Source organism: Melozone crissalis, unplaced genomic scaffold, assembly GCF_028551555.1.
Source record: "Melozone crissalis strain CALT ecotype California unplaced genomic scaffold, PUWL_Pcris_2 ptg000041l_1, whole genome shotgun sequence".
In the NCBI taxonomy this organism is placed as follows: Eukaryota; Metazoa; Chordata; class Aves; order Passeriformes; family Passerellidae; genus Melozone; species Melozone crissalis.
The window spans coordinates 1,156,949-1,179,570 of NW_026535819.1; the positions used below are offsets into that span (position 1 = coordinate 1,156,949).

The following is a 22,622-nucleotide window of genomic DNA, read 5'->3' on the forward strand; positions in this document are numbered from 1 at the left end:
CTCCTCCTCTCTGTGTGGAAACTTCGATGCAGTTCGCTAATTAACAACTATTATGAAAAATATGCTTAAATAGGTTTGACATTTTTGAATGGACACAATTATGATTAGCATTAATCTCCTTAATTACCTTGCAAAACATATTTAATGCCTCAAAACAACAAATGTCTCAAATATTTTGCCTTAAGAAACAAAAGGCCATTAAACACCCCCCTTGTAAACATTCGTTATTGCATCGTCTACTAACAAGAATAAGGAAATCTGCTTTCCTTTTTTAAATGATGGCCAGGGCATCAATAAAGCATCCATGTTCTTTCTGTGATCAGGTAGAATAATATATTCCATTTCATGCATAACAGGAACACTAAATGCCCTGCACTCTGCAGTGACAGAGGCTCTCCTGATCAGCTGGGTGTGCTCAGGCAGCGCCGAGCGCAGCCGGGCCCCGTTCCAGGGACCTCTGGTGCCTCAAAGCTCTCAGAATAACGGGCAGCACAAAGCAGCACCACCGAGGGCAGCGTGGCCCTGGCTCCCTGCAATGCTGGAGTCTTCTTCAAGCCACTACAGGAATAAAGAGCCAGCTGCACACTTCAGGGAAGGCCAAACATTGCAGACCTTCAGCTGCTCTCCCTCCTTTGCAGGGGGGCAGCCCAGCCGTGTCTGGCACCGCACCCAGGCATCCCAACACTGCAGGGTTCAGATCGTAGGTCCCTGGCTTCTCACTGAGCCAGCCCTACAGCCAGAGCATTAACAGAATACCCTTCAACACTTGCAGAGGTTTCCCATTGCTCCTCGAGCCCTGCCACACCGGGTGGCACCGGGAGCACCACGCACCCTCCTGCCCCAGCACGGCTGCGCTTCCTCTGCACGGCACCCGGGAGGATCCCCCCCTGCAGCAGGAATAAAGGAAGGCAATGGCTTGCTGCCCCTTTCTGCATCTCATGCTTTCCCCCTCAGCAATCTGACGTCCGTTGTCACATTCCCTATTTTATGTGAAATGCTGTTACCAGTTCGTGTTTGACTCAAGCAATGGCAAATTTTCTTTTGCAGATCAGCTGTGAAGGGGCACGACTGTGCAATTCCCCAGGCAGCAAATCTGACAGATTGCAACAGTCTCAACCCAAAACTGGAGAGAGAGCACAGAGGAATTACAGAGGGTGAGGGAGAAAGTGTTATATACACAATAAAATTATTTCATTCTCATTAAAATATTTAAGAGTGGATATGCAAGACCACAAGTGATAATTTTCTAAATGTCATGTCCAATAAGGTTCGCCTGACATTTACAAGGAAGTCCCAACTCTCCAGTGGGTTTTCCTGCAGCTCTACATCCCTCATAAATAATGCAGGCACCGGGGCATGACAGAGACAGGCCCTGGGTTTATCACCCTCACACCTTGCCAGGGCTGTCACTGCTGCTCCACCAAAAACCCACACAGGAGCTTCAGCTCCCAGGGAGGGAGAGGGTGACACGGAGGAGCTGGTGGGGAAACTCCCCTGCTGCAGTGCAGCTGCATTTAGGAGGCAGCTTTTGTTCCCTCTTGCCTTGGTTTTGGGGTTTTTATCTCTGTTAGAAATTGTAAAAATTTAATTCCTAGATTTGTACCAGTTGAAAAACTTCATTTATATGACCTTGAAAAAAGAAATGCATCTTCTTCATGTCTGAAATACAGAGGGAACACAAAGCTGTGGAAGCTGGAAGCCAGCACAATCCAGAACTGGGCAAGGCACCAACCCGAGACTCTACCAGTTATGTTTTGGAAAATGTAACTCTTATTATAATGACACAGAAAGTTATTTTTAAAATTTAAATAGCCAACCCTGATAAGCAAATGAACGTACTTGTCAGTATTTTTGAACTAAAAACTACAGATGACTAAAAAATACAAATATTTCATATAATGAGATCTTACAATTCTGTAGGTAAAACTTTTGTAAGCCAAGATTGCAAAGTCAAGCAGAACCTTTGCACAGCCCAGGGAGGCCTCACACAGCCCTGACTTCTGCTCCCACAATCCCTGGGCTTTTTCCATCTTTGACCACAAGCACAAAGGGCCTGAGATGAGCTGCAAGTCTCCCAGGAAATGGTGGGGAAAGGGCAGAAGGCAGCAGGAGCCCCAAGGGAAGAGGGAGGCCAAAGGCAGAGCTGCTGTGCCCCCCCAGCTCCCCTTCCCCCTCGGGGAGGCTGCACTGCAGCTCCAGGGCTGTCCCAGGGTGACTCTGCCACCTGCTGCTCCCAGCACTCGCCCAGGGGCTCTCCTCTCACACCCAGCAGATTTTCCTGGATCTTGGAAATTTAGCCACTGACTATGGACTGAAAGGGGAACTTGTTTGACAGCCTTTGGCCTAGTGCCTCATGGCTCTGCTGGCAAAGAAAACAAATCTGTTAATAAGATATTTTAACTGTGACAACAAGGAGGAGGAGAACTTTCCAAACATTCATTTATGATAATTACAGAATAATGATGGCAAAAACCAGGTAAAACATGGAGAGAAGGTTGAGAGTGCTAACAAACATGATATAACACATCTGTTCTCACAAGGGATGTATGTCTAAAGATTAACATGTCAAAGAAAATATAAAAGCAGGTGGTAACAGCTTAACTAAAGCTGGTTTGCAGCAATACAAGTATTCCTAAGAGCAACATAAAAGAAGAACAAGTACTTGAAACATTTTCTCAAACCCAAATCCCCATTGCAAAGGAAGTCAATAGACTTCCTTGAATGTCTTCAGAGTGGCAGACAGGCGATGTGAATAGTGAACCCACCAGTAATTAAATGTCCCCATCAATCATGGGCTGGGTAAATCAACCTTGCAAATAACACATGTGTCCCACCAGATCACAGACACTTCCCTCTGCAGCAGTGACCAGAAACTCAGGGCATGGCTGGGGTATTTAAAATGCCACCAGCCACTTGGGTTCAGGTCTGGAAGCAACCCATGGGTGTGCAAAACCGCAAGGGGAGAAAAAAAGTGTTTCTAACCCAGCTGTGCTCACCCACTGCCTCAGGCCTGCCTAATCCTGCAAGGACAGACACATCCTTACCTTAATCATCTGAGAGAGATCCCCAGCATCAGCCAGCTCCAGGACAATGTTGAGTTCATTGTCTTCAATGAAAGAATCCAAATACTTAATTATGTTGGGGTGGTTCAGTTGCTGCAGAGGGAGGGAATGCAAGAGGAGCAGTTACAGGGTGGTCAGGACGACTCCAGGCACAGCACCGGCGCCTCCTGTGAGCCACAAGGGCACCCACAGCCTGGGCCAAATGCTCCAGACAAAGCCCTGGGACAAACAGCATCTCCCACAGGCACAGCACCCTGGAGGTGTCCTTGGCAAAGAGCAATTCCACCCAAACGGAGTGAAACAACCTCTTCTATTGCTAACTTGTAAAACATTTGAAAGCCATGTCCTGAAGGATGCCTTCTTAAGCAATAACCAATTTTTCCCCCCCATTAAATGGGAACAAACCCCCAGATGTTGGTTACAGTACTCAAGGTCTTTTACCCCTTAAAAGAACAGCTCAAACTAAAACTTTGAAGGAGGACAAAACCACACAAATTGTACATGTCAGTATCTGATTATTTATGCTGGCTTTTTCACTAATTCCTTTCTTTCATTTCAGTATAGCTCATTCTTACATTCACAACTGATGCTTGAATTTATTTTTTTCCTGGAACCCAAAAATATCACAGATCCTCTTTCTGAACGTAGACCTCAGCATTATTTTCCTTCTTAATACTGAGCAACTGGCTCATGTTTATCCTTCCCTACAGCCTACAGACTCAGGCTGCAACTGCATGAATTTGAACAGAAATCCCCAAAATCACAGGCACAGAAGTAATTATTTAATACTTTTAGAATGAAATTTGACTAGCTAAACTAAATTTTTAGCCCTTTGCAGTCTGTTACATTTACTAAAAATAGGTATTTAAAGTTCAACACATCCATGTTTTTAACCAACAATTTAAAATAAGCTACTAAGGCATCAAAATCACTACTTGTTTTAATCACTTAAACTCACTCTGGTTTCAGAGCCTTTATCTAAATTATCATTTTTCATATGTGATATTTATACACACACATACATGACATGCACAGCCAAAACTGCTTTCTCCTTTACTGTGTAAGCTTTATTTGCCAACCTGAAAACAATTTTTTCCACAAAACAAAACAAACAAAAACCAAAACCCTAAGAAAAGAAAAATTAAAAAAAAAAGAAAAAAGTTATTATAAAAATTCTTACCTTCAAGAGGTCAATTTCTTTAATGCAATCTTGCCTTGCCTTGGCATCCATCATTTCAAAAATCTTCAAACACAAAAGCATAGAAGATAAAAATGAAACAACAAAAAAAAAGTACTTTATACTTTAACAAGCAGTTGGTGTTTCCTTCCCCAGTTTGTACATCCTCTGCTGTAATGAGTATTCACACAATCCCCAGATCAAAGAAAGATCAATGTTTTCTTTATTTTGAAACCACCACAGGGATAACATTGGGGTAAAACTGATTTTAAAACCCATAGGCAATATTCTAACCAGCACAAAAAAGAAAGATACAAGTTTGTGAATTTGCTGCTGTGACTTTCATTGGTTTAATTATTATCAATTCCATATAGTAAATAAAAGACAAAATGTTTACTTTTCTCTTTTAAACAGATACAGCTTCCACTGATTTCTCTGTAATAATTAACAATAACTTTGAGCATTAATATTCATTCTGCAATGATCACTAAATCACTGGAAATGGGAGTTTGGAGGATTTGTTGAAGGATTAAAGGCAAACTTCTTCAAGCAAAATGCTGTTCTGAATACTGTCCAATACTTTCAGCCAAGTTTAAAAAAATCTACACTTCTGACATCCAAGTTCTCAGAAATTCTTCTCCAAGTCCACCAGCAAGCCCCAGCCATTTTCCCTTCCATGTTCCTGTGGTTCAGCTGTGTTGGGATGGCAGCTCCTCACGGCACCAGCACAGCCACAGGCCCTCGCTGGCTCACACATTTAACAACTATTTGGTGAGCCCTCTTCCCAAAGTAAAAGGTGAAATTTGAAATAAATGAAATGGCAGCAGTGCTGTGCAATCCTGACATGGACACAGGAACCCCCCGAGGGGTGATGAGGGACCAGACCCTGCAGGGCAGAGCTGGCAGCCCTGGGTGGTTCCCATCCCACCCCAAAGCAGGGGCTGCAGGAAATGCTCACCTGCACCTTCTTCAGAGCCACAGGTTTCCTGTCCAGCAGACAAGTAGCTCTGTAAACTTCGCTGAACTGGCCTCGGCCGATCTTTTTCTCAATCTGAAAATCTGCCAAGGTGCAGCGATACGGGTACGACGTTAAATGTCTCTGTCAAAGGAAAGGCAGTCAGGGACCCCAGAGAGCCACTCGGCCCCTCCTGCTCCCGGGCAAGGGCTCAGCCTTGGCCCTGGGAGTGGGGAACATCCCACCCCTAACACACCAACTCCTGGCACACGTAGCAGCAACACGGGCTGGAGGAAGCCAAAGGACTCCTGTACAAAGGGAATTAAAGTCTTGCCTTCCGTGTAAGTAACTAATTAATCCCCAACTGCTCCGGCTCGTTCCACAGCCTCTCATCAGCTCTGCCTGCCCGTGCCAGCGGGGAGATGCAGCCCAGCAGTCCCAGGTAAACAGGCAGGCAGGCAGGGAGGCCCAGCCTGACGAGGAGCAGGGACCCCACGGACCCCAGGGCTCCCGGGAGCCCCGCTCGGCTCCTCTGGCACAGCACGGCTGCCAAACAGTCCTTAAAATAGAAATTATCGAAATTAATTACTCCAAGTTAGCACACGTGCCAAGTAGAACACTTTGACTTTCAGCATCTTGAGCCATTTCAGAGTTTGCACCAAAAGCCCCAAAAAGAGAAGTTCCCCGCACAGGGGGTGGGGAAGGGCTGCCCAGGGATGAGGCAGGCTGCAGCCCAGCCACACCCAGCACAGGTGTCCCGGCAGGGCTGCAGGCTTAGGGAATGACCATTGCTAGCACTGCCATTTCCTAATGCAGCAGGACAGGGCTGGAACTGACATCTGAAATGCAGCAAAAGCCCTCAGCCCAGCGTTAGGACCTGCAGCTATTTCTGAAGGCAAATCCCACAGAAAGAGGAAGGTCATTTCTCCACGTGCTCCCTTCAAGCAGTTCAGGCCATGGTTCCCTTTAGGAACCTTCCAGTCTCCCCTGCACTCTGGAACAAGTCACCAGCTATTAACTGCAGTCAAAGCAAAAGCTTTTCTAACTTGCAGTCACCATTCACAATAGAAGCAGCACTTCTAACAGCATTTTATGAGGCAACTACTACAAAACTTTATTTTTCAGAAAGAAATCCATACCAAAATCAAGGACAGTTTTCACTCACCTTTCCTAAATCATTAAAGTGTGTGTTTACACCAATAGTGCTTACATGTAAATTAATATTTCAAGCACGTGCCCAGAAATATCTACCAACTCCTGAACTTGAAAGCATAAACAAACGTTAGGCAAGTGTGAGGGGAATGTGCCCCAGCCCCTTGGCCACGGAGAGCCCCAGAGCCTGCTGGTGCTGGGGGTGATGCTGCCCATGCCTGGACACCTCTGCTGATGTGTTCCGGCACCTCCAGGACTGCAGCTGCACATTTACATATGCAATGACCTAGATTTGCATGGGCTATCACAACCTATCAGACCTAATTAAAGTAACGGAGCTTTCAGAGAGGGCAGGAGATGTTCGATTGTGGAACAAACCAGGAATCATCCTCAGGTGAGCCCAAAGAGCACCAGAAAGCTCCCTCTGATCTCAGGCCACGTTCCCTTCTCGCTGTAGCTGAAGGCTGGCAGGATGATGCTGAGCAGCCCAGCAAGGACACCCAGAGCGCCGGGACCCAGCTGCCTCCCCTGGCACACACTGCATTGAGCCAGGACTCCTCACATGGGGCTCTCCACTGCTCTCTGGTCCCTCCACAACTCACCACCATCATTTCTCAGAAAGCTGGCAAAGAACCAATCCCTATTCATTCAAACCCGTGATCTTTATTTCTGCAAACCTCAGAGTTTTCATGTACAGATATCAATTGTGTGTAGTAAGACACCACCGTCATCTTCTAACTTGTCCATTAAAAATACATTTTCTCATTCTTAGGACAGATTTAGGCTCAGGTTTCCATAACTGCAGTCAAAGCAAGCCCCTGCCTCTACAGATCAGGTGTCAAGGTCAACAATGGAGCTTGAATTAAAAAAAAAAAACCCAAAAACAAACCTAAATGAGCCAAGAAAAGGGGAGAAAAAAACCAACCAAGCAAAAGGAACCCCAACCCTGGACAGTACAAAAACTGGGCTGTTTGCACAGTTCTGTTCCCAGGGCAGCTGTAGGAAGGGCACAGTCTGGGAAGAACTTGTTTTCAGACAAAGGCTGTTCTCTTCATGCACACAAGGAAGTCTCATTCTTCTCCTACTCCATGAAAACAAAGTGCCAAAGAATTCCTCATGCAAATAAAAAACTCATTCATTTTGAAGAAGAAATGCAGAGATCATTCCAAGAACAAGCTCTTCTGGACATCTCCTCTGGCACACATGTGCTCTGTGAGATGGAACCAGTGGTGCCAGAGCAGAAATTCCAAAGCTGGCAAAAGCAGGCAAGGGCAGCCCTTGTCAGAACGTCACGAGGAATCCTGCCAGGGCTTTCAGCCTCCAACTTTCAGGTGTTACAAGATTGTCTGCAGAACAGAATTTGTAAGGTTTCTAAGGACAGGCAGGTAGGATGCCTATACACCCTGAACACATTTGTTGTGTTTTATTTTTCTTCAGGAGTAGTTGTCCAGAATTTGTGTTTTGGGATGGGGAATAAGAAAACACTCTTCTGTAGAAAGACTTTCAATCTCCAGAACAATTACTGCTTGGCCAATACATTTACCTCTTTGTAATGACTTAAGATCCAGGGAAAACCTGACCAGCCCCAAGAGAGCTGTGGGAGCAGCTGTGCCTGCAGCCTCTGAGCCCTTGTTTTGGGCCAAGGAGCACCCTGAGAGTGAAAGCAAAATATCCCAAATGCAGCCCCACTGCAGAGCCAGGCCTGTCCCCTGCTCCCCCAGAGGCACAGGGAACCCAAGGGCTGAGAAAGGGCTGCTCACTGCTAATTGGCACAATACAGAAACCCAGAGTGCTAATGTTAATTAATAATCAAGTCAGTTGTTTTACTCCTGATTGGCATGAGGAAAACAGGCACCAGTCAGCCCTGCACAAAGGGCTGCAGGCATTTAGAGTATTTGTAATCAACCTAAAAACTGTTAGGATTAGTTAACCAACAGTTAAAAAGTCAGACAGTCCAATCTTCAGATGCCAATAAAAGCATCTTTCCTGTAGAGTCATGAAATGAAATATTCTTTAGAAGAGTAAAAACATACTCGCCCAATTAATTTTCTGAAATCTCATTAAAAAATTTAGCCCGACTAAGTCATACACTTCTGACCTGAATTTTAATTATCTTTACGCTGGATATAAGGTTTTTTCTGATATTTGCAATGCATCATTAATTTTAAAGGAACGGTTTCCTTGCTTCTAAAGTGCATACTTCATCTGAGTGACATTTACTGTAACTAATTTCACCTTTAAAAGACATCTGCAGTGCTACTGGGGGAGCTCCAGCCCCTCCTGCAGAACATGCACACACCATAAGCAATGATTTACTATCAACATCAGTATTTCAAACCCTTTTAGGATGTCCAAAATTATACACCTGCCTCCATTCAATAATGCCTACCTGAAAAGAATTTTGCATACTTTGAGGCTGAAATTCCAGCGTGAATTTATGAGAACACATTAGAACAGATTGATTAAAGAAGGAACTTCTAAGCTTGCAAGAGATGAGGAAACTTTTAAAATATGGATTATCCTTCAAACAGGTAGCCAAGTAATTATTGAAGAATACATCAGGTTTTTCAATTTGAGCTTCAAAATTAGACTACACAGTCATAAAATATCCTTCACCTGACCTGTTACCTGGAATTTAAAGTTTGCTGAAGAACTTGGCTTAAGTTTCAAAGTTTCAGCATCCCTGTCAGCATGATTGGGATCTATCCTGATATCCAGATATTCTGGGCCTATCTAGACATTTGTACTACTACACCACAAGGGAAGAGAAAAATACCAGCTTGGAAACAGTAGGACAAGGTGACATTCACAAAGAAATTAAAATTACCATAGAAATAATCTCTTAACAGCTCTGCTGCTAAAACGTGAGTATATAAAAGAGCTATTTAAAAGTGAGTTACTGTGTTTATTTAGTATGAAAACTAAGTGAAAAATTACAACTCTATATTTTTATATCACTGATTTACTCCTAAATAATTTTTATTGCTTACTGCTACTTAGTGTTTACACACTAAGTAATCTGGAGACTTAAATAATTAACACCTTCATTCTGGAACATTACCAGAAAATGTTCTCCCTCTTGCTAATGAACTTCCTTGGGGTATTTCTGGGCAGGTATGAGAGCCAAAAGCCAAAACTGTCATTTTATTGGACATTTTAAAAAAATGTTTGTATTACAGATAACTTCTAAGTATCCAGCATTACTCAAAGGTTTCATCTTATTAGCTAAACTACAGCAGTTAAAGACAGAAAAGCCTGACTCATATTCTGTACTGATGAGCTACAAAGCAGAAACAACACCTCTGTCAGAACTGACAAAAAAAGCAGCTTTAGGAAGCAGCATAATTATAGGAGAAGCTTCTGGGAGAGGAGTTGCTGCTCTGGACTTTTAGGGGCTGGCACAGTAGTTTGTAATGAAGGGGCTGCAAGGAAGAGAGTGCTGTTCCATACAAAGCTCCCTCCTCACCCAAGGCTCTAAGAACTCATGTTCTGGTTTTTTCTGCTTAAGTTTTTATCTCTGCCATTAATGACATTTCTCATAAGACCAGTTTGGTTAATTTTATCTTCCCAAACCTCCCCCCCCACAAACCATTACACAGCATGTCTGCATTACTCAGATTTTTCAGAAGAAAGAAAGGATCTAAGTTCAGATTCTCCAGGTAAAAAGTATCAGAGATTTGAAAAAGTGTATATAAATATATTCCTGAAAAATGGAAAAACAGAAATATGTCATCAGCAACCCTATCATGCCACCAATGGAAGGCTTCTAAACACCGCCTTTTCTATATGCATTTTTCCAGTTCCTTGGTAGACTGTATATTTTTGTTATTCAGGTCTTTTTATGTTACTTTGACAGCAAAACCAAAGACAGTCTTCCTGCAATTCTAATTCCAAATTAGACCATTCTCAGAACAGTTTACTAGAGCCCTCCATTAACAGGACTTGGGTATTACCAGAGTTGAGGGGAGGTTTCACTGAACAATGACCATACAGCAAAATGAGCCCACTCAGCATCAGCATCACAGCAGAACACAGATTATTAGCTACTAATTACACTTAACTATGTCATTACAAATTCTAACATGTGCTCCAAGATGCCATGAATGTATCTGCTGCACAGGAACACTTCCTAATCTTGTTCATGAAATAATTACAGGGGCACTATCCTGCCAAATGAGGCAGTAATTAACCCTAATTGCTCAAAATGCAACTGGCTAATTCTAGGAGATTAATCAAGGGGATTCAATTATTATTAAATGACTTAATATGACAAATTGCTACATTAGGAGAGGGGGCTTTGCTCCACACCATGGTACTTTCCCAGCAGTGCATTCAGTGTGTGCACAGAACTCCCCCTCAGCAGAGGCTGTGCTGGGCACTGGCAGAGCTTTCCCAAGGAAAGTGGGATTGATCTCCAGCTTGGGGACCGTGCTCACCTCTGCTTGGGGACCCTGCTCAGCCCTGCCCTGCTCGGGGACCCTGCTCACCCCTGCCCTGCTCGGGGACCCTGCTCACCCCTGCCCTGCTCTGCTTGGGGACCCTGCTCAGCCCTGCTCTGCTCGGGGACCCTGCTCAGCCCTACTCTGCAGTGGGAACAACAAAAGCTCAGCAGCCCTCCTCATGGTCACATCCCACCACTGCTGCAATTCTCTTCTTTCTGACAGCTTTCCATGCTGCTTTTGGTTCATTCCTTAATACAACACAGGGGCAAAACTGAATTGCTCTGATCAACAGAAAACAGGCTGAAAAGTCAAGCAGCCCGAATTCACAAAATCCAAGTTTCATGATTACACAGACTGTGGGTTAATCCTGGTTTTAGCTCCCTTCTGCAGAAAGGCAGGAAGAGAGAGGAGCTGCTACAGTGAAACTTCATTATAGTGTGGACAAAACACATTGCAGGATGAGTTCCAGAGACTCGCAGGGAGCCTACAGTTCCATGGAGAATGAGCTTTTTCTTTTATCTGGTAATTACTTCTCCGGCACTTACTATAAAAAGAGATAAAATACATTTATTCACTTACACAATAATCTATTTTACTTTGGCCTTTTCTTCAAAGAGTCAAAGACATGAGAAAGCCAACTCAGTATGTTTTCATAAGATGATTTAAAAACACTAGCTTTAAGTAAAATTCAAACTATTTCCTCTTTCTCTTATTATAATCAAAAAGTGGGTTCAGGAAACTGTCTGGTAGAATCCCAAACTGGATATTCCCTAAAACTGCTACAACTGCACTAAAAACAAAAGGAGGGGGACAAAAGCAGCTAAATGCTAAGAAATCAGGAGACCTTTACGGAACGAAGATAAGAAAAGACAGAGGGAGATGGATCAGAGACACCCGCGCTTACCTGAGGATCATGCTGGAATTCCTGCCCTGGCAGCTTGCACAGAGGGTTGTTCTGGTCCCCTAGATGATGAGGATGGTTGTGCTGCCCTTCCATGGTATCATACCAAACTCTGCCTCTCGGCTCTGCTGAGGCAAAAGAAAGGGGAGAGGTTTCAGGCCAGCCCAACACAGCAATGGGAAATGAGAGTCTGATCCCCTTCAAAAATGGTACCAGAACCTGCAGAAGCTGTAAAGAGCTGCCCAAGAGGCAGCTGAGGCATTCCAGTGCTGGAGCCACACTGTGATCCCAGATTAACTGATCCTCAGGCACAGGGCTGTGCACACACCTCAGGAACACCGTGGGCAACAGTGATGGGGCAGCTGTGGGACACCTCCCCTGCCTGCAGAGAAAGAATGAACGTACCCAGGTTTTCCAGCCCTTCTGGGAAATAAAACCCCTACTTGAACCATTTGTGTTCAAGCCTGACTCGAGGACAAACTCTGCTAATTCTGTCAGCTGCTCAGGGAAGCAGGACTGGATCACAGCACTCCCTGCTCCACACCAGCTCTGGGGTCAGGCTCTGGCCCCAAAACACAGTCACAGCATTCAGAGAACACGCACAATAAATACACCCAGAAAGGGCCATTCACAGGTTTGGCCATCCCTTACCCACACCCTGCCATTCCCAGTTGCATCTTTCCTGTCCTTGGCACTGACTGAAGACTAATGGAGACAAGGGAAGATTTAGTGGCCAACACAAGCATTTGCAGAAACTTATTTCAAGAGTTTTGGCAAGTATTCACTCAGTGAAAACACAACCTGACCTCATTAGTGTATTAATAGTGCGTGCCTGGCACTTGGTCAATGACTAAGTCTTAGTTTAAAATACAAAGGTATTTTAAATATTTGTGGGAGTGGGGGAGAAAATATGATGAAGAAGAATTCCTGCAGCAAGTAGTGCTCAACTCTTTTAACAGTTGTCTGTGAAATAAACCCTTAGCTCTGGCAGATCTTTCCCAACACCAGCTACCATAGCACAGGGGGAAAGCAGAGAGAGGCTCTTCTCATGTCTCAAGCAAATGAACCCTCACTCTGACAAAAGAGCTGCAGCTCCTGCTACATTACACAGGTGAACACATGGATTGCTCTCAATAAAAACAGTTTTTCAAAGTCAGTACCATGAACTGCAGTGGGGGAAGGAGAATCACTGCTAGTATGAAGAAATTTGATTTTAAGATCTTTTCAGTCTCAAGCATCTGTAGGTTTATTAGTAACCAGGTGAAGATACCTAGATAAAACTGTCTCAATACTGACACTAAAGTGCCCTATGAAATTCCTACCTTATGCTATACTGCTGGAACTATCTTAATTATTTTATTATTCAAGATCTGGAGAAAGGCAGTTTACTTGAAGGGAGAGCCACATGTTCTCGCTCTTCCAAGCCCACACACACAGAGCAAAGCCTGGTTCCAACACAGGAACCTGGACAGGGCACATTCCCAGCACAGACACATCCAGGCAGTGCCACTGAAGTGTCTGCAGCCTGACACTGATCAAACTGGGCATCCACTGTGTCCTGCCTTCTGAAGGACTAACACTCAAAAACAGGGGAGGGATTTACTGATTTATCTCTGGACATGGGAACCTGAACATCCTGACCACAGCCCAGTCTGGGCAGTGCCCGGGGACCCTAAGGAAACTCGAGGAGCAATCTTTGCTGTGAGGGAGCACCAGGGCAGGGACTCAGAGCCCAGGAGAGCCCACGAGCAGGGATGGGCCAGGGCAGGAGCTGCACTCGGGCACTGCTCGTTTGAAGCGCTGCAGCTGGAAGCAGAGGAAGGAGTAAGAACAAAATAGCAGCTTTGAAAAGAGATCCAGCAGAGCTCACATGACAGCACGGAGCCCGCTGACACCTCGGGACAGCGTGTCCTGCCCAGGCTGTCAGCTTGGCTATTCCAGGCTTTGGCACTGCACAGGGACAGGGCAGGGGAATCCCCGGGAAGGGGCTGCACAGAGGATCTTCAAATAGCAGCCAACAACACCCAGGCACTGCACTGCAGCAGCAAAGGTACACTCTGAACACTGGCCCGTTTTTACTTGGCACTGTCTTAGCTCTGCACTTTCCCTTTTATTCCTGCTTCCAAATGTCCGACAGAGTTCTGCAGTATCACACATTTTAACACTGAGTCTTGACTATGACTGTAAACCAAAACATCTTTAAATTGCGTGAAGCATCACACAGCTTTCCAGAAAGTGAATAAAAGAACAGGATCATCATAAACATCACAGGAAAAATGGCCACAACCCACATGGGATGAACAGCTCCTTCTCCCACACTACTGTCACCTTACTCTGTACAGTTATTACTCCATGCAGCAGCACTCACAGGTAACCTGGGGTTTTTCCAAATACAGGGAAAACAAAAACTCTCTTGTGCAGTCAGCTCCCCTGTCACATCCCCAGCTGCAATTCCTCTCTGCATACCAGTGTTCATACACCTAATCAGTAGAGAGCAAAACACAAAATCCCATCAAACCCCTGATACCTTGCAGGTACCTGACAGGTGGGATTCTCAGGGCAGAACAGCCCAGGGCACTTGGTAGCAAAGGCCAGGATCATTAGTTACAAGACACTCATTAAGGAGCAGAACCTCATCAGCATCCTGGCACTCAGTCCCAGCCGCCCCGGTGCCCCGGGTGCTCCTGGTGAAGCAGCTGTGCCCAGTCTGATCGGGTATCACCATGTGTCTCAGGATGCCTCCAACTCAACTGCAGGCCAAATTATTTGCTCCCAGATGTATAATCAACATGACAGGACCGTGCACCTCTTGAGCAGGCAGCAAAGCAGCAGCTTGTGCTCAGCGTTACAACTGCTTTCTGTACCAACACTTTTCACCCTCCTGCAAGACACAGCAGCTGCTCTGTGTGCCCTGTGCTCAGCCCTGCTGCTGCCCACCACACACACACACACAGAACTGAGAGTTAAAGCACAGATATGTCACACACACAAATCTGATTCCCCCTCAGTTACTGTATGCCTCTCTTATCCTCCTACACAGGGACTTGTGGGGGAGCCAAGCAGGTCTGTTTGGGTACCTTGTGTAAAACAAACAGAAACAAACAGCAAGTCATATATGGTTCCAGAAATCCACAAGCTGATTAAAACCAGTAAAGTACACGATTTAACCTAGTGCACAAATGTCCATCTTTTACCACACATGGGGAGTGTGAGACTGAAATGCAGCAGGGCACACCCAGCAGGCCCCCAGGCAGCTGTGATACCCACAGGGATGGGAGTACCATCCCTGGGTACCCACTGCCAGGGCAGCCAGGCTGTGATGCCCACAGGGATGCACTGCCAGGGCAGCCAGGCTGTGGTACCCACAGGGATGCACTGCCATGGCAGACAGGCTGTGGTACCCACAGGGATGCACTGCCAGGGCAGCCAGGCTGTGGTACCCACAGGGATGCACTGCCAGGGCAGCCAGGCTGTGGTACCCACAGGGATGCACTGCCAGGGCAGCCAGGCTGTGGTACCCACAGGGATGCACTGCCAGGGCAGCCAGGCTGTGGTACCCACAGGGATGCACTGCCATGGCAGACAGGCTGTGGTACCCACAGGGATGCACTGCCATGGCAGCCAGGCTGCCACTCCTCCTAGAGCCACTGTGCTGCTCACTGCAGGCTCCCCAAAGGCTGCAGCAATGCAAACTGTTTTACAGAATAAACACAACCACATCAGCACCACTTTCTTCCTCTCTACTGCCCAATAATATTCTTCCTCTTCCTTGCTCTTAAAATAAATCTGCCAGGATACTCTATGAGATTACCTATATATTTAAATGATGATCTGACCTTATGATTACATTATCGCTGTGGTTCAGGGTAGGTGCTCTGGGGAAGGCAGCCCAATCCTAGGAGAGTATTATTTTCGAGTGACTTTTATTGTCCATTACTTTACACCATTTCTGTCACAGCTATGATGCCTGGTAGGAATAGTTCACAACAGAAATATCTTTGTCGTTAGTATTCTCATTGCAATTTAGTCAGATCAACCTTTAAATCTCATCCGTCATACTGAAGAGCTTTGGCAAAGCGAGCACAGTAATATATGCTTCCATGCAAAACCTAATTACAGGCTAGGTTAAAAAGCCTACCCTGTTCCTTCTGCAGTGCAAGGTGACAGGAAATCCTGAGCATCCCTTGGTTTCTCACTCTCCCTTTTTGCCGGTGAAGTGCGTAACCCGTTCATTACAGCAGACTGATTCTGTCTGGCACATGACAAACTTACTTGAACCTAACAATTAAACTTCTGACAGCGTTTCCAAAAGCAGAGAGTATTTACTGTAAATGCCTGACAATTTTTTTCCTCTCTGCTCATCTCTCTCAACAGTCACCTTATGATGACTGGAAATTACCATAAGCAAATAGCAGTCTAACATCCAAAAAACCCCTCATGTAAATGTGAAATACACACCTGCCAACACTGAAAAAAAAATGAATATGAATGTTAAACGAAACAAGACGAGGAATGGCACTGAAACGCTTGAGGAGAGAACACTGCAAGAGCACAGTTAGAGAATGTGATTCAGTAAAAAAGTGCCCAGCAAGAGCTGCCTGTGGAGGGTGGTGGTCATGCACGGCCACCCTGCCCTGTGAGAGGGACTGGAGACTCTCTCACCAACAGCTCTGGCTGCACTGAGGGAATTCAAGCAAAAACTGTTAAACAGAGTCCAGTAAATCACCCAGAAACAGCTTCTGAATTTCAGGCCTAGCATCACGATGAAACTGCATCTCTAGAGTCACACACACAAACATTACAGTGTGAGTTACCTGCGATCTGTAACCCCCTGGGAAGGATGAGGGTCCTTGTAACAAACTGACCACTGAAGAGAATGGTGGTTTAGTCACACCTCACATTTCAGAGGGTTGGATTTACCCTGAGAGCAGATGCAGATGGGTTTCTGCTAAGACTTTGTGCAAACCAGATTTTCAACAGCCAGTAAGGGATGGGCTCCTCAAAGACCCCAAATCCCCTAACTGAGAATGTTTTCGTGAAATGGCTGAAAAGCCCTGGAGCTTTTTCATACCCTGTCAACAACTGATACTCATTAAACAAATGCTGTGACAGACACCATAATTCACTGTTCCATACCTAGAAGCAAAATGACATTAAGTCAACTATTTAAAGCTACGCAGAGTCATCTCTCTGTGGATGTCAATAAAACAAATGCTTCCTGCCAATAATTAACTGCATGAAACATCCCACTCTGTTTCAAATCACTACCTACACCCAGCTCAGGTCTGTATTCCCATTCTAAGCAAGCAACATTATAACTTCAAATACCCTGTCTTCTAGTTTGGGGGAAAATCTAGTACAGTGGCTGGAAAATAGCAAGGTTGGGCAGAGTGTGCTTGGCTGGATCACTGTGTTTGAGGATGCCACTTGAGCTAATACAACACTTTTGAGAGAACATTTCAAGTGCCCATCTCTCAGCAGGTAGGCAGGCAGCTGACTTCTAATTTTAGTTTTAAGTTTTAAAAGTTTTAGCAGAGTTACGGGTTGGGTTTTGTTTGGTCGGTTTTTTCCTGTGTTGTAGTACCAGCTCCCTAGAACTTGGTCCTGAACCAGAAAACATAATTGTCTAAGTCTTCTGGACACATTTCAGATGCTCTGCAGATCCATCCATTCCAAGGGATGGTTTCACAGGGCTCCTATTAAACAGCTCCAGGATCAGTGCCAAGAGCACTTGGTGATTCATATTTTAAGGTAAATGTTCCTTCTCACCAGCTTAACTGGACTATTCCCACCCCTTCTTCCACTGCACTCAATTTCCTAGTAAACACTACATGTAAATATTTATGTGTGATGTTTGTGTAGGACGTAAACATCAAATACATATTCACATCCAAAAGTCAGGACGGATAGCAGTCAGCAGCATTTAAAGGGACAATACTTCCTCTGAAGAGAGCTGATACTGTGACCATGGTACAGCAACAGCAGGTTGCATTCTTCCCCTACCAGTTTTCACTTAGGTGTGTTTCAGTAAAGTAACAAGCCAACTTTAATTTATATTCTTGCAGTTGGAATTTTGAGCCCTCCAGAAAATTCACTGTATTCATTTTTATCACCTTTGAACCATTAGAGCCAGATCTCTCAGGCCACCGCTGGTAATGAAACACACGTCAAAAATAAACACATACCAAATCTACCTGGAATTTTACTGTACTGCTTACCAAGCATGTGACAACATGCTCACGTTTTAATTTATAATGCAATAAAGCTTTCAAACACGAAGCCAAATTATTTAAGAACACTTCTGTTATCCTTCTTGGAATTCATTCATTTCTGATGAAGGGAAGATTAAATATAGGCTGGAAATATATTCACAACGTAAATGTTCACAGAAACTGCCAGACATTTTCACATCATTAAATGCTAACTGAAATGAGTCCCATCCCGTGGAACACACACTGTCTGTACCAGCAGCACCACCCCCGTTCCAGGCTGGCTCCTGGCACAGGAGGGAACATCTCTCTGAGCCCCCAGCCAGGTGACAATGACACTGAAACACAGCTCCACTCTCCTGCTGCACCTGAAGAACCCTTGCCAAGGAGAAGAGTCAAAACTCAAGCACTCGGGCAGACGGATTGTTCTGAGGCTATGGTGAAACCCCTCAACCCAAACCAACCCCTAAAATAAGTTTCTGTTAGACACAGCAAAGAATGCAAACTGCTTCCACAGCTGGATCCTGTCAGACACCTTTAGTGACCACCCATCCCACACAGGAGCACAAGTGAACAGACCATCTTAAGCCGGTAAGACAAAACCAGAACCAAGATCCAAAGTTAAAAAAAAAATCTGAATCAGCTCTGCTGCTAAAGGGGCAAACCCTGAACGTGGCATCCATTCAGCCCAGCCCGCCCTCAGAAAGTTTAACAAAGTTTTCTATAAATCTTTATGTACATATATGATTGGAAACACCACCACTTAGCACTTACAAATATCTTTTAATTAGAACACTTCCAAGCACTCAAGAAGTGTTAAGCAAACCTCACAAAAAGACTTCTGAAATACTGCTGAAATTTCTGAAATGTTTGAGAAAGGTAGATCAAAGTACGAGAGCAAGCCCATGTCAGATGGGCTCAAAATCCACAAAACCTGCTGGAACCAACTCTGCTCATGCAGCTTCTCTCTACAGCCGTGCTGTTGGCTATTAAAGACTCAAATTATATCTTTAATCCAGGGAAAAGGAATGGAGGAAAATAGAGATATATGTTCCCCCAACTTCAAAACATCAGAACAACAGCTTGAAGTATTTACACTTCCCATAATCAGAAGGAAAAGGAAATGATGCTGAGAATTGTGCAGCCCAGCCAATCCAAAGATTCATGTGATTCAAATCCAAAAGCAACTTCAAAGCCACCTCATAAAACTCTACCCAAAATGTGCAGGCAGCCAGATGTTGGCATCGCAGGAAGTGCTTCACAGCATCTGGATCCTGCAAGCAACAGCCAAACGGAAGCAGCAACTCTTCTCCACGTAAAAATATTTAACATTTCTCTGCTTACAAAAATAGTTATGCTAGAAATAGCATCTGTGGGTTTTCCACCCCAGCATAACTGGGGCGGAAAAATGAGTGAGTGAGACTGCATTATCAATATTGCTACTAAATAAAAGTCAGCTTCCCTGCACATTCCTGAGTACCTGCAACCGATGGCACAAGTTTTCCAAAAACAAATGCAGCTCTTTGGTTCATCTCCCCGCTTCTGTATCCCTGCATGCAGCACATCTCCACCTCCCCTCCCACACGGGCACAGCTGTCCCTAAAGAACAAGATTCATTCACCAGTACCTTGCAGACCAAGGCCACAGGGTAAAACAAAGAAGATCTGTTCTTTACAATGTCTGCAGAGCTACTTTTATTACTTATTTTGATGACAGACAGGGTTAATGAAGTTCTTGCAGAGAACTCTCCCTTTCCTGGGCTAAATGCCCAAATTCTTTCAGGATTCACAAGACTTGTCTATTTAAATTGGGTCCAATTTTTTTTCCCTACAGAAAGGCCTGCACAGAATGTTCTGAAGAGAAGCTGGGAATTAACCTTTCAAGAAAATTATAACTAAATGTGCAAGCTCTGTATAAGAGACAAATCACATTTCCCACTATATTCTGCCCTCTGTAACCATTTTCTATTAGTCTAATAAGCTTCAGTGTTGAAGCATAAACTCAGTAGTATCAGATTATTAAAAACCATGAGCTTACTCATGGAAACAAGAGTCCTGCCCAGCCTGCATTTCTTTCCTAATCTCCCCAATGCTGACACCTTATTAATACCTGTGAATAACACACTACAACTCATCAAAAGAAATTTTTCAAGTCCAGCAAAATCCAGGTGCAGCTATGCCTGACCAGGGAAGTTGGAAGCCACGTGGCAAGGCAAGTGCAAAAGCAGAACAGTTCCTCTTCCTGCATTAGTGATGAAGCAGAAAAGCTAAAATAAGACATTACAGTCACTTCAAAGCACAAACCACGGGAACTAAAAGAAATCCCAATAAGCCAGTCACAGAATAAGTTATTGCATACCTTAATACATAAAGGACTAAGTGCAAACACAGGTAGAGAACCATCCCCAACACTGTTTACTCTTGGATGGTAAAGTTCTTACATCTGACACAATGTTATAAATTGAGTAATTGACCCACAAGGAAGTAAAGAGCTCAAGACAGTTAAAAATTACCCTATAAATACCATAAAGATTAACAGGTTTGTAATACCCACCCAAGAAGCGCTTACTCTAAGTAGAATGATTATGAACACACAGCAAGAATATTTACTCCATGGCCCTGAGTTCAGTATATACAGACTCCACAAAAGGCAGCACTGCTTCTTAATACACTGACAGCTGAGAGTCACTCCTTGGCTTTCCCAGCTGATCACAGGGTGGCACACAGACACATGGTTGTGACTTACTTGGTTCCTTAAAATACAGTCATGTTTTTTAAAACCTTTTAATTGTTTCTTGGGGGGTTTTGTTACAATTTAATATTTCTGAGACTCTCATTTTTTTTTACAACTCCGATAGAAGAGCTAATGAAACACCAGCAGCACAAAGAATTAATCAGAATCTCCACGAAAGAGGAAGGAATTTTTGTGTTCATGTTTAGTATCTGTGTACCCTGAAACCCTACTCTTGGGGAAAGAAACTTAAAATACCTACAGCTTTTCTCCCCCTCTCCTCACTGCAATGACAGAGATTTGCCTCAAGAAGCAGAGCCCACCACAAACCCTCCAAGAAAGACTTCACATTCAGAGTGTTCCTAGGAACACTTTTGCAGGAAACAAAATGTTCCAACAAGGAGAAAACTCATGCCTTTTCAGGATGGCAACAACAAGACACTGAAATTCCTGAAGGGATCATATTGAATGTACTTTGAAGCTGTCATCTGTGCTGTAGGTGGGCATTCCCCAACTACTGCACCCTCTGCAGGGACTTTCCCCTCCGACTCCACAGTTTAAAAATCACCAAGTTAAGAAAAAAGTCACTCTCCCAAGTCAAAGGGGACAGTTGGCTCTAAGGAAAGAAGAAAAATCGGAACTTACATTATCCTGGACCACTTGAGGCAGGAGACAGTGGTGGTGTGGGAAGTGAGCACCACCAAGCAGGGGTGAAAGAGCTCGGGCTGCGCCACCCCCAGCTCTCAGAGGCAGCAGTCCCAACCACCCAGCATCTGCTTTTCCTCTCAGCAGGGACTTAAAACTCCATGCACTCCAAAAACCATGAGTTTTTAACAGGCTGGTGGATACTTTTCACCTCACAGCAAGAGGGCTTCCCAAAGACCCAACGACAAAAGTAACTGGAGAACAGGATCTGTCACTGAGCTCTGCAAAACGAGAGACTTGCAAATCCTCCCCAGGGTGTGGAGCAACACCTGCTCTGTCAGCAGGCTGAGCTGGGACCGGGTCACAGCCCTTATCAGAGCGGTTTCTGGCCCTGCAATCCCACCCACGTGCTGGGGAGACCGTGATTCATCTGCAGACACCGCGTGGAGGAGCGCGGCGGCAACAGCCTCCCCCAAAGGGACGGCACAACCAGTCCCAGAGTCCCACCACATCAAACAGGGAAGGGTGTTTGGGCTGAAAGGTGGGAGGATGCACTGAAACAAGACACTGAAAGCTCCCCTGGAAGGTCCCTCAGGTCTGCTGGCAGTGCTGCCCTGGCTGGAGGGAACACTGACAGCCACTCGTTTTGGAAGGTGCTGTGCAGTGCCAAATGTTATCACCCTGCTCTGAGGGGAATCTCTGCCCTTTTCTCCAGCACTGCCACACTTGAATTTGTCACCCTTGGTTCCTCCAGCTTGGCTGGTTTGGGACGGTTTGAGTTCACACACCGCCATGTGTCCTCCTGCCACCACCAACAGCACATCAGGAGCAGTCCCTGCCTGCTAAGAGGGCTCACTTCCAAAAGGGGTTTCTGGAACAGCAGCAGCAGCATCTCCACGCTTGGGAAATCAGCATTTCAACACCATTTCCAACTGATGTTATACAAACAATCCATCCATCCATCTGCTGAATTCAGGAAAAAGCCTTTTACACCCTGGACTGGGATGAGCCCACCCAGAGGTGCAGCCTTGGGGAGCTGAGGCGAGCAGGGACCGCTGCTCCCAACAGGGAAAGCTCAACAGCTTCACAGAGAGAACTGCCTCACACTGCAGCCCAAACCAGGCAGCACTTGGATAAAACAACAAAATTAATTGCCTTCCTAAACCAAATGCATTGATCTGTCCAGACTGGTGCCCAAGGTCTGGGGATGGACTGGAACATACTTTGATTCATCATGTGAAGCACAATTCAAAGGTTGGAGTCCAGAACTGGAGACCAAAGTCACTCAAAACAAATAAACACAAAAACTTTAAGAAGTGATTAAGAACTGTAAAATGCCTATAAATAGT

The 22,622-nt window shown here is 45.0% G+C and overlaps 1 protein-coding gene across 2 annotated transcripts in view; it reads right to left on the minus strand.

Moving 5' to 3' along the window:
• Positions 1–22,622, minus strand: part of NEK6 (NIMA related kinase 6) — a 42,882-nt gene that overhangs the window by 15,032 nt on the left and 5,228 nt on the right. Inside the window, exons 2-5 of one of the 2 annotated variants that reach the window (XM_054283950.1) lie at positions 11,693–11,814; positions 5,198–5,338; positions 4,243–4,305; positions 3,045–3,155 (exon numbers count right to left, since the gene is read on the minus strand). In XM_054283950.1, the coding sequence (XP_054139925.1) occupies positions 3,045–3,155; positions 4,243–4,305; positions 5,198–5,338; positions 11,693–11,785 (408 nt within the window). In that variant the 5' untranslated portion in view covers positions 11,786–11,814. Of the gene's footprint in view, positions 1–3,044; positions 3,156–4,242; positions 4,306–5,197; positions 5,339–11,692; positions 11,818–22,622 lie in introns of both variants that reach the window. The other variant, XM_054283951.1, reaches the window with a different exon arrangement.